Raw genomic sequence first — 12767 nt, forward strand, 5'->3', positions numbered from 1 at the left:
TCTGGGGACACACAGTGCATGCTCACCCCCGACCTGTGTGTATATTATGTATTATATTACAGCTTACCAATTCTTTGATGTTGTAGTGCCTGCATTTGTTTTTCCTTTTGTATGCTTGCTTTCTTCTATTATCTAGTGATCCAGCCAGTAAGTCTGTTGTTTCTCAAAAGAACAAGCTCTCTTCCAGATGTATCCGTCACAGGGATGAGACAATTCATTTATCTCTGCAGGGGTGCTTACAATGATCAACTTTTTTTTCATATAAAACTTTTATCCAAAAAGGAAAAAAATGCTTCCTGTAACTGATTTATAAAGTGTGAGCTGGAGTTTGGCTTTATTTGTTAGTGTATTTAAATCTGCTAGGACATTTAAATGGTTCTAAAGCCTTAAGGTTTTTTTTTAACCTTAATGCAGTCTATGCATTAAGGTAAACAGCCTTCTGTGCTACAGGATCCCCCTCAGCCCCCACCCTTATACTTACTTGATCTTAATCTTCCCGCTGCTGTCAATCAAATGCTGTGAGACAGTTGGGGGAGGGGGGACCACCCTGTCTGTGTCAATGGACACAGACAGGGCGGCGCTGGGGTTAAGCCTGCACAAGTGCCCCCATAGAAAGCGTCTTTCTTTGGGGGCACTCGCTGAAGAGGAGGATCTAGGAGCGCAGGTGGGAGACCCATTGCCCAGAGCAGGAAAGTATAACATGTTTAATTTGAATTAAAAAGCAAAAACAAACCTGAAGCTTTAACCACTTGGCCTCCGGAAGATTTACGCCCTTCATGACCAGGCAATTTTTAGCGATACGGCATTGTGTTAATTTAACTGACAATTGTGCGGTCATTCAACACTTTTCCCAAATAAATGTCTTCTTTTTCCCAGAAATACAGTTTTCTTTTGGTGGTATTTAATCACCTCTTGGGTTTTTTATTTTATTTTTTTGTGCTACAAACAAAAAAAGACCGACCATTTGAAAAAAGAAAACATTTATTTTATTTTCTGCTATACTATGTATCCAATTTCTTTATAAATTTAGAACAATATGTATTCAGCTACTTATTTTTGGTAAAAAAAAAAAGTCCCAATTTCTTTATCGTACATCACGGGACACAGAGCACCATAGTTAGTACTGATCACTCTATTGGTGTCACTTGTTTCCAAAAACTGTCAGTGTCAGAATGTCTGCCGCGATACCTCACTGAACTGCAGGCACCTGTAAACCAGCTCCAATTCACTATACTGTTCAGGGTCAAAGCAACCCAGGGCTCTACAATACAAACAGTAACAATAACACCCCCACATTTTATGTGGTGGAACATTATTCTGAAATTGTTTGACAACTTTTATATGCAGCTTTTCACAGGATTGAGGAACCTCTGCCCATATTTACTTACTATCTTTACATATAATCATGTTACTAACCTGTTTCCAATTCACCGAATTAGTTGCAAACATTTGTTATAGCTCTTCCTTGTTAGTACCACTTACTTTGCTAGATTTTTGTTACCCTGTACCAACACTGACTTATCAATGGACCACCACTGTGTCAGAGTTTTTTTTTTCCCAAGAGTACACTTTAATGGAGCAGTAAACAGCCTGCATTTTCTTTCAGGTTAAAGCGATATTAAACACCAAACCAAAAGTGTAATATATTGCAATCATTAGATGTGATGGCTGCATTAGTACGTAATAAATTCCATCTCTTCCACTACTAAAAGCACCTCACACAGTATAGTAAAACACTGGTTAGGCACACAGTTAACCCTTTGATCATCCCTGATGTTAACCCCTTCCCAGCCAGTGTCATTAGTACAGTGACAGTGCATATTTTTAGTACTGATCACTCTATTGGTGTCACTGGTTTTCAAAAAGTGTCAGAATGTCTGCCACAATATTTCAGTCCTGCTATAAGTCGCTGATCGCCACTATTACCTGTAAAAAAAATAAAATTAAAATATCCCATAGTTTGTAGATGCTATAACATTTGCGCAAACCAATCAATATATAATAGGATTTTTATAACAGATTCGCTGTAAAATCCATTTCTTGGAGTACATCATGGGACACAGAGCACCATAGTAATCACTCTGTGGGTATATAGGCACCTTCAGGTGATGGACACTGGTATACCCAATACAGGAAGTTCACTTCCTATATAACCCCTCCTCCTACCAGGAGTACCTCAGTTTTTTCGCCAGTGTCTAAGGTGTTGGTCACGAGTGAAAATGTGCTCTGAAGAGCTCAGCTGGAGGGATCCTTGCTGGATTCAAACAGCCACCATAGACCGGATCCATCCAAAGTGCCACTGAGGCCAAGGTGGATGGTACCCGGGGCTCGTATAGGAAGAACGAAGTTTTGCCTGTAACGCCTCTCCTTGCAGGGCTGGACCCCAGGACCCAGGGCTTTTTGGTCATGCTTACATTACCTAAAGTTTTTACTGGTGGGTGCTAATACAGGTCCAAGGGAGTGGAACCCCGATAAAAAGTGACCCTTGAAGGTTTGCTAACGCAGCCCGCTGTGGTGGGTAATGTTTAGATCTGTCTGTTACAGCAGTATCCAGCAGCGAGGGTAAGGGAAGGAGCCTAGGAACTGTAAAAAGTCAACCTATGTTTTTTTTCTTCCATGAGTAAAATGTTGTCATGCTTTAAAGTCTCCACTAGAGGAAGTAAATGCACATACCTTGGTACGTTGCTTCTCAGTCAGCTCAGTGTCCCATCTAAACAGCATGTGTGTGGTCTCAGCAGACGGGGGGATTCCTCATCTAGAACAAGGTTTTTTTTTCAACAGCATGTTCTTTTCCCCCCTGGGGGAACTAAGGGGCTGGAGGTACAACAGTAGTTTGTACCCCCCCCCCCCGGGGTTGCGGCGGCAGCTTCCCTATGCCCATAAGTTTTAAAGTTCCTGCCTCCCCAGCCCTCCCCTCTCGCTGGGTCTGCACTGGCAGACCCACTATGGCTAGCTTTAAACTAGGGGGGGCGGGTTACTGAGAGGAGGGGGGCATGGTTTAGGCGCGGTGCTGTGTGCGGGACGTAGCGTCCACGAGGAGCACACAACGCAGTCGCTGGGGACGCCGAGAGAGACAGAGATAAAACAGACGCTTTAAACAGCTAGGAGCTGGAGTCTGGGACACAGGAGCACTGGGAGCACGTAAGGCAAATGCATACAGGCATTTCCAGTACAGGAAATACATTTTACTCAGCACCAAGCTGAACTTTATTAGCGGCATTGTTTTTTGCTAGACTATTGCTCAGCAAATAGTGCATTTACTTAGTGCCTCTGCTTTTGTGCCTAGCACTATGGCTCCCAAAAAAGACACCACAAAGAAGGTACCAAAAATTCCACCCTCAGGCTCTGGGAACTCCAGTCGTGCCTCCACACTGTCATCCTCTCCTGAAATACCAGATGTGGCAAGCCAGGGTGAGTCATTGGAACCAGTTGGTGGTGCAGCTGCTTCTCACATCTCAGCCCCTGTATACGTGACTGAACATGCCTTTTCCTTTGTCCTGCAGGGCCTAGAGGGAAGATTAGCGGCTTTAATTGCATCCTCCATTCAAAAGGATAGGAAGCGTGTTAGATCCCCCTCCCCCACCTTAGACCCTTTACCAAAGGGATAGTGGGTAGAGGATGAGGTATTACACTCAGGCGGTCAGGAGGAAAGACAAACCGATTACTCCCCTGTGGAGGAAACAACGGTGGATGAACCCTTTTCAGCCTCGCAATCAGAGAAATTGATGGTACAGTCCCTTACGGAAATGGTCCGTTCCACTTTCAAGCTACCCCTAGCGGAGTCGGCTGAAAGTTCGGTTTCCTCTTTGGGTTCCTTGAAACCTTCACAGCCTTTGCATGCGTTTCCTGTCCATGCATTACCAGAGCAGCTTATTTATACTGAATGGGATCACCCGGATAAGCATTTTCTCCCTCCAAAGAGATTCTCAGCACCCTATGCCAAGGAGGAGAAATTCACCAAAAAATAGAATGTACCAGCAGTTGACGCTGCGATTTCCGGTGTGAATAAAAGTCTAACTTGTCCAGTAGACAATGCACAAATGCTTAAGGATCCACCAGATAAAAGTTTGGAATTTCTGTTAAAATCCTCTTTTTCTTTGGCAGGTGCGGTTACTCAGCCTGCAGTCGCTGCAATAGGCATCTGTCAATCCCTAAAGGACCAGTTTAGACAGGCCCTTAAGGAGGTTCCTGTACTACAAGCCCGAGATTTGGCCGAACTACCAAAAGCAATGTTTTGCCATAGTCGCCATTAAAGATTCTATTCACCAGGTGTCCCGCCTTGTGCTTGTTCATGGGGACCGGCTATTTGGGGATGATTTGGACAAATGCATCCAAATGATTTCTAGTGGGAAAAGTACTCTTTTGCCAGTCAAGAGAAGGAATAAATGCCCTTCGCAGGACTCTTTCTCCTGCGCCAGGGGCATCCGCCCAGCCACAAAAGAAGTCCTGGGGGCGGAAACCTGCAAAACAGAATTCCAAAGCCTCATTATGAAGGGGCACCCCCCCACGCCAGAGTAGGGGGAAGACTTCTGCAATACTCAGATGTCTGGCAACAGGAAATTCAGGACAGATGGGTCATCTCCACGGTGTCTCTAGGGTACAAACTAGAATTTCAGGACTTTCCACCGCCTCATTTTCTGAGGTAAAACGTTCCCAAATATCCAGGGAAAAGACAATCTCTGTTTCGGGCACTAGACCGATTACTGGCTCAGGGGGTGATCATACAAATCCCCACAGAAGAGCAAGGTTTGGGGTTTTACTCAAACCTCTTTATGGTACGAAAACCGAATGGAGATGTCAGACCCATTCTAGATCTAAAGAATCTAAATCAGTTCCTGAAGATCCACTCTTTTCGCATTGAGTCGATCAGGTCAGTGGTTTCTATCCTACAAGGAGGAGAACTTAGCCTAGCGACATCAGGGATGCATATCTGCATGTCCCTATATTTCCCGCTCACCAAAGGTTTCTGCGGTTCAAGGTAGAACAGCAGCATTTTCAGTTTGTAGCCTTGCCCTTCGGGCTAGCTACAGCACCCCGGGTGTTTCCAAAAGTCCTGGCCCCACCTCTAGCCAGGTTAAGGGCACAGGGCATAACAGTCTTGGCGTACCTAGACGATCTGTTGCTAATTGATTAGTCGGTGGCTCGCTTGGAGCAAAGAGTGCGCATTGCAACCAGTTACCTGGAAAGTGTAGTTTGGATTCTCAACCTAGACAAGTCTTCCTTAAAACCGCTAAAAAGGCTGAAGTACTTGGGTCTGATCATAAACAGAGCTCAGAAAAAGGTGTTCTTGCCTCAGGCAAAGATCAACTCCATAAGAGAGCTGGTGCAGATGGTCAAGTCGAAAGGAGATCCCTCCATTCGCCTTTGCATGAGGTTAGGAAAGATGGTGGCTTCATTCGAAGTGGTTTCCTATGCCCAGTTCCATTCGAGACTGTTGCAAAACAGTATCTTGTCTGCTTGGAACAAAACAATTCAAGCTTTAGACTTGCCAATGCGGCTGTCCCAAAGCCTCAGTTGGTGGTTGCTAACCCGTAATATATGGTGAAAGGAAAATCCTTCAGACCAGTTATCTGGAAGGTGGTAACGACAGATGCCAGCCTTTTAGGCTGGGGAGCAGTGCTAGAAAACAGTGCTAGACAACTGTCCAGGGGCAGTGGTCAAGGACAGAAAGGACCATCAACATCCTAGAGAACCGGGCAGCAGGTCTGGCTCTAAAGGCCTGGACATTCAGGTTACGGGGTTGTCCTGTCAGGATCCAATCCAACAATGCCACAGCTGTGCCTTACATCAATCACCAAGGGGGCACTAGGAGTCTCGCAGCACAGAGGGAGGTGAACCGTATCCTAACTTGGGGAGAGAGGAATGTTCCATGCCTATCAGCAGTTTTAATTCCGGGAGTAGAGAATTGGCAGGCGGACTTCTTGAGCCGCCAGCAGTTGCTCCCGGGGGAATGGTCTCTGCACGCTGACATTTTTTGGGCTGTTTGCCTGAAATGGGGGAATCCGGACAAAGATATTCTGGTGTCCAGATTCAACATGAAGTTGGTTAACTTTGTGTCCTAGGTGAGGGATCCACTCGCATGCGGAACAGATGCGTTGGTGACCCCGTGGGATCAGTTCTCACTGATTTATGCATTTCCCCCTATTCAGTTGCTGCCACGACTTCTTTGCAGGATCAAGCTGGAAAGAAAGCCGGTAATTCTGGTAGCCCCAGCATGGCCCAGAAGGTCCTGGTATGCAGAAATCGTAAAGATGGCGGCGGAGGATCCATGGTCAGACCTACTCTCACAGGGGCCGATATTCCATCCTACCTTACGAACTCTAAATTTAATGGCTTGGCTATTGAAACCCACATTCTGAAGAAACGTGGGCTTTCCGGGTCAGTTATCTCTACCTTGATTAATGCAAGGAAGCCAGCTTCCAGAACTATATATTATAGAGCCTGGAGGGCTTATGTTTCCTGGTGTGAATCCGAGGGTGGCACCCTCGGAGGTATATCATAGGCAGAATTCTTGCCTTTCTACAATTAGGGGTAGGGATGAAGTTGGCCTTGAGTACTATTAAAGGCCAAGTCTCAGCTTTATCTGTCTTATTTCAAAGACTGCTTGCTTCACAATCTTTAGTACGGGGTTTTATGCAAGGGGTGATGCGGCTTAATCCGCCAGTTAGATCACCTTTGAACCCTTGGGACTTGAACTTAGTTTTGTCAGTGTTACAAAAACAGCCATTTGAACCAATACAGCATATTCCCTTCTGTCAAGGAAGTTAAGGTTCTTGGTTGCTATATCCTCAGCAAGGAGGGTTTCGGAATTGGCTGCTCTTTCTTGTAAAGAGCCATACTTGATTATTCACAAGAACAGAGTGGTGTTGCGCCCTCCTCCAGGTTTTGTGCCAAAAGTGGTCTCAGGTTTTCACCTGAACCAAGATATTGTCCTGCCATCGTTTTTTCCAAAACCATGTTCATTGTCATTGTCTTGATGTAGCGAGAGCGGTCAAGGTCTATTTAAAGACTGCTCAGTTCCGGAAGACCGATGTCTTATTTATACTGCCAGAAGGTCCTAAGAAAAGACAGGCAGCGTCGAAATCCACTGTCGCTAAGTGGATTCGGCATGTTATAATTCAGGCTTTTGATTTAAGGGGTAAGATTCCACCTTTTCAAGTCAAAGCGCACTCTACCAGGGCGGTTAGTGCTTCTTGGACAGTGCATCACCAGGCTTCCATGGCTCAGATCTGTAAGGCCGCAACTTGGTCTTCAGTACATACATTCACCAAGTTTTATCAGGTGGATGTAAGAAGGCATAAGGATATCGCCTTTGGGCGCAGTGTGCTGCAGGCAACAGTATAGGTCCTCAAGTCTGGGGGTGCCCTATGGGTTGTGTCTCCCTCCCCTCAAATAGCATCGCTATGGGACATCCAACATAGTGATTACTATGGTGCTCTGTGTCCAATGATGTACAATAAAGAAAATAGGATTTTTATAACCGCTTACCTGTAAAATCCTTTTCTTGGAGTACATCACGGGGGACAGAGGTCCCTCCCCTCTTTCTGGGGTTTAGGTATATTGCTTTGCTACAAAAACTGAGGTAAAAAAACTGAAGTATTGCCTTTGACCAGAAAATGTTAGAAAGAACACTGATGTGCACAAACCTTACTTGTATTATCAATGGACCATCACAGCAAAGGTATCCCTGGACAAAGCTAAGCCCTGTAATATACCTTGATTTAGGCAAGCATTCCTGTTACAGAGAGAACCTTTTACAGCCTTGTAAATGTTTAAAAAAAAAGAATACCAGGGTTAGGACGCTGAAACAGTCTAAAATTTAGACTCTTCTTGTGTCACTAACTCCATTAAACTTTTTATTTTTTCTCATTTTATACAACTGGTTGAAGTCTTCCTGAAAGAGCTCTCATGTTCCTATAGTATTCTGTCATTCTGGATACAGATAGAGATTTAAAGGATATCTAAAGGTTTGTTTTAAAAAAATAAAAATGTCATACTTGCCCACCTATGTGCAGTTTTGCACAGAGTGGCCCCGATCCTCCTCTTCGGGTCCCTCAACGGTGCTCCTGGCTCCTCCTCTTTTTGAGTGTCCCATTGGAGAGCCACTCTCCCACGGGGCACTCGTGCGGGCGCGCTTCTGTGTCCTGCTGCTGCAGCTATTGAAACAGACAGCAGGACTCAACCCCAGCTCCCGCGTCATTGGATTTGATTAACAGCAGTGGGAGCCAGTGCCTGCGCTGCTATCAACCTATCCGATCAGGATCCGAGACACCGGCTGCGGCTGGTGGGCTCGTCCTATCCGATCAGGACCCGAGACACCGGCTGCGGCTGGTGGGCTCGTCCCTGTCGTTGGAAAGACTGGGTTCAGGTAAGTAAAAGGGGAGCTCTCGGGGGCAGCTGCATCACAGAAGGTTTTTCAGCTTAATTCATAGAAGGCATTAAGGTGAAAAACCTCAAGGGTTTACAAACCCTTTAATGGAACTTGATATGAATCGATTATTATCGCATATTATGAACGTCGTAAAGTACAACCACAGTTCCAGTTGGGACGCTGTGTAAAATCTACACAAAAACAGAATGTAATGATTTGCATATCTCCCATCTTATATCCACAATAAAAAATAGAAAACATATTAAATGTTTAAATACAGAAAAATGTACAATTTTAAGAAGAAAAAAAAAGGTAATTTTAAAATTGATGGCAGCCATGTCTCAAACTTGGTACAGGGTAACAAAAGGCTAGCAAAGTAAGTGGTACTAACAAGGAAGAGCTATAAAAAATGTTTGCAACTAATTAGGTGAATTGGAAACAGGTTAGTAACATGATTGGGTATAAAAAGAGCATCTTAGAGAGTCTCAGAAGTAAATATGGGCAGAGGATCCCCAATCTGTGAAAAGCTGCATCTAATAGGTGTCAAACAATTTCAGAATAATGTTCCACTACATAAAATTACAAAGACTTTTTAAACATATCATCTACAGTACATAATATCAAAAGATTCCAAGAATCTGGAGAAATCTCTGTGCACAAGAGACAAGGCCGACACACACAATATTGGAACCCCGTCATCTGGCCCTCAAACAGCACTGCATTAAAAATGGCATGATTCTGTGATGGACATCACCGCATGGGCTTAGGAATACTTAAAAACTCACTGTGAACACAGTTTGCAGTGCTATCCAAAAATGAGCTCTATGATGCAAAAAAGAATCCATATCTGAACATGATCCAGAAACCCTACCATCTTCTCTGGACCAAAGCTCATTTTAAAATGGTCTGTTGCAAGTGGAAAACGGCTCTGTGGTCAGACAAATCAAAATTTGATATTCTTTTTGGCAACCTTGGGTGCTGTGTCCTCCGGACTATAGAGAAAAGGGACTCTCCTGGTTCTTATCAGAGCTTCGTTCAAAAACCTGCATCTTGAATGTTATTGCTACGGGAACCTACGGGTTCGTGGCAATGCGGTGACGTCAGCACATCCCTCCTTCTGACGCGTATTGTCACAATATGACGTCCTGGGGCCCCAGGATGATGTCATATTGTGACGAAACACGTCGAGAGGAGGGAAGTGCTGACGTTGCCGCGAACCTGCAGGGACGGGCGTTTGCTATAGCTGGCCGGCTTTTTCCATATGCTGTATTTTAAGCTCCTTGAGTGGCCCCTAGATGAGAGCTTCTGTCTGATTCCAACCGGTGATTAAAGGCCCAGGCTGGGTTGTTAGCTGCAAGCGCTACACAGCTTACTGTCTGGTAAGCTTGAAATTTATGTGGTGGAGGGATTGCAAGTTTGTGAGTCACTGTTGCATTAAGATTCTGGGAAGTGATTATTTCAGTTTGAAGAGTGATTGATACACTGGTGTTAAATAAAAACAATAATAAGGAGGCCTCTGCGCTACTAAAAAGTGGAAATGTGAGAGTGTGTGTAGTGCTGCAAAATCTAATGGTATAAACCAATCTACCAATAGAAAATATAAAAAACAGTGATTTCGTGCAAAATACATCAATAGTGATTGCTAATGGTAATAAAAAAAATATATAATGAATAACCTTGTGAAAAATGTAGGAACTAAACTCTTAAATGCTAGATAACCAAATAAGAGACTCAAAACGGTGTTAACATGTGAAGATTAAACTGATTAGTGCCAAAAAATTAAATGAATAAATAAAGTAGGTGGTCAAAAATGGTGAAAATCACAAAAATATGGTGAAAATCCCAATACAAATAGTCAATCAGTAAATGAGTCCAAAAATCATGAACATTTGAGTATAAACGTTGATAAATCTTCTCCATACATGTGGTAGGTAACAGTAGATGGTACAGGATTGTGCTCACAGAGCCCTTACCTCAACAGGCATAAATAAATGCCTTGATAATCGAGATGGTGGACAGCAATAAAGACCAATGAATGTCTCCGGCCGAGGTAAATTGATTGTAGAGCTGGGTCAGGCTCGCCTCCAGGTCCAGATGGTATATAAAAAGAAAAGGGGGGAAAAAAAAGGGGCCTCCAATCGTGTAGTAGTGGTAAAAAAATCCAGTTTAATATTAAAACCGCTGTACAGAACATACAAAAAGGTATGGCACTGAACGGCGTACCGCCGTCACCTAATATGAAACTTCCGGTCCGCGACAAAAACAACCGGATCGAAGGTGATGTCTGCCGGTTGCGTTGGCTCAAGTGTATCCTACGCTTTACGTCACGCACCCTCGTGACTTCCTTCCCTGAGGAACCTGCAGAGGTGGGTGGGAGTGATCTCTTGTAAGGGAAATGCAGGTGCAGGTTGTGTGTCATTGAGGTCAGCTGGTGAACTCCTTCCTGTGTCTTAACAGTTTTCTCATCTCAAGGGCCATCCAGGAAGTAATTTTTTTTTTTTTTATGTACAACAAACTGGATGCTGAGGTAAAGGCTGGAGTAGGACAAATGGAAAGCTTTTTTCTTCTCTGCAGTAGAGGTACATTTATGGTATATTGGTACATAGGCAAGCCTGAATTTAGAAAAAAAGGTGAACTTGGACATTTAGCAATTAAAGTGATTGTAAATGATAACCTTGTAAAACAGCCTATTCAGTTTAAAACTGAAACAAAAGGCAAAACATTTGTGTATAGATAAAAAAAGGGTATTTATTATGCTTTTTTCTTTTTCTTTTTTTTTTTTTTTTTTTTTTATAAGTGACCACATTCCCTCTGCTACCTATGTTCTCAGCTGCATAAGAGCTGGGGGAGAAAAAGCAACAGTACACTGAGCTTTCCCAGTGAATGGCTGTGCAGGAGTGGGGTTGTCAGGACAAGTCTGATCATTGGAGAAGAGCAGGCTGAGTTCCCAGCATAGCTAGAGAACTGACCACAGTGTGTTCTCCTTAGTGTGGTCAGTTTTTAATAGGAAAGCGGAGGGACTGGCAGGAACACCAGGGATTTCACACAAAGGAAGCAATACAAAGAAAACAGGAGACTTTTTCATACAAGTACATGGTATAGCTGGCACATATCAGGAATATGAAATGCTGGGGTAACAAAGCTTTAAACATATTTTGCCATTGTTGCAACCTCACTAGAAATCTCACATCCCATTAAATACATGTTTCTCTGTTCTGTTGTCCCTATTGGGCATTTGCCTCCAGCCTCACATAAACTCTGTACTAAACCACAAAGTTGTTTTTATTAATCTGTGCAATTTAGCATTAGTAATGTCTGTATTGCAGCTATGGTTCCTTCACTGATATGATTGTTATCTAAGCTTATAGATTTAAGTGCCATGTCTGTAGTGGATGCCAGACCTTCTGCAATAGCTCCTCCCCCTTCCTCACTGATGTCATTGCCATCCATATCAATAGTGACGAGGGACTGGTTTACTTGTATAACTTCTGCCAGAAGCATGGCTCCACCGTCACCGAGGCCATTCTCATCTAAAAGGAGGTGGGTGAGGTTTGTGTTTATTTTTAGTGCATCAAACAGCTCATGCCAGGCGGCAGGATCATGTACAGAAACATGAGCCAGGCCAAGGTGTTTTAGGAATGGGTTCAGCTTCAGATATTCTGCTACAGTTCTGAGTGCCTCAGCACTCATGTGATTTCCTCCAATGTCCAGTTCTGACAGCTGAACAAGTGGCATGCTGTATGATAAGGTGGTGTCCATCTGTTGCTGTGTAATCAGAATCTCCGATAGGCCACACAGAAGACTCTTTATACCTTTATCTTCTAACTGGTTCCCATATAATCTGCAGAGGAAGAGCAAATAATTTCATTGTTAGTTACTGTGTAAGATCACACTTCCATGCCAAAAATTAGATTGTGAGATTTCATCACATAATGCTATGCTTTATTTGTTTCCAGTACATTTCACAATTCTATGTTGTTAACATTATGCATAATTGCTTCAAAGTGCACAAAAACACAACATCTCTCTAATATGTATGCATTGTAGTGAAATTTACAGGCATTTTTTGTACAATTTTGACATGCATTTAAATAACCTCTGCACCAGAACATCTGTTTAAAAAAAATATAACATTATTGTAAAAATGCAATGGGCTAAAAAGCTGCAGGCAAAAAAAAAAAAAAAAAAATGTGAATGGGGCCCTATGTACCTTGAAATTTTTTTTATTGCCTCTGCACACTGCCTCAACATGAACCCCTCTACAGCTGATATAATTATGAACCAACCATACCTTCATTACCCTCTGTGGAGGATATTAGAAAAATAATAATTTGCAGTAATGTTTTTAAACTGATAAACTCTCAACATCAAAGGCAGAAAAGACACTGCTTTGTTT

At 43.3% G+C, this 12767-nt stretch overlaps 1 protein-coding gene across 1 annotated transcript in view; it reads right to left on the minus strand.

Moving 5' to 3' along the window:
• Positions 1–10629: 10629 nt before the first annotated feature.
• LOC141108205 (uncharacterized) overlaps positions 10630–12767 on the minus strand; it is a 50580-nt gene continuing 48442 nt past the window's right edge. Inside the window, exon 9 of the mRNA XM_073599565.1 lies at positions 10630–12212. Coding sequence (XP_073455666.1) covers positions 11657–12212 — 556 coding nt within the window. The 3' untranslated portion in view covers positions 10630–11656. The remainder of the gene's footprint in view (positions 12213–12767) is intronic.

Source organism: Aquarana catesbeiana, linkage group LG09, assembly GCF_042186555.1.
Source record: "Aquarana catesbeiana isolate 2022-GZ linkage group LG09, ASM4218655v1, whole genome shotgun sequence".
NCBI classification, from domain to species: Eukaryota; Metazoa; Chordata; class Amphibia; order Anura; family Ranidae; genus Aquarana; species Aquarana catesbeiana.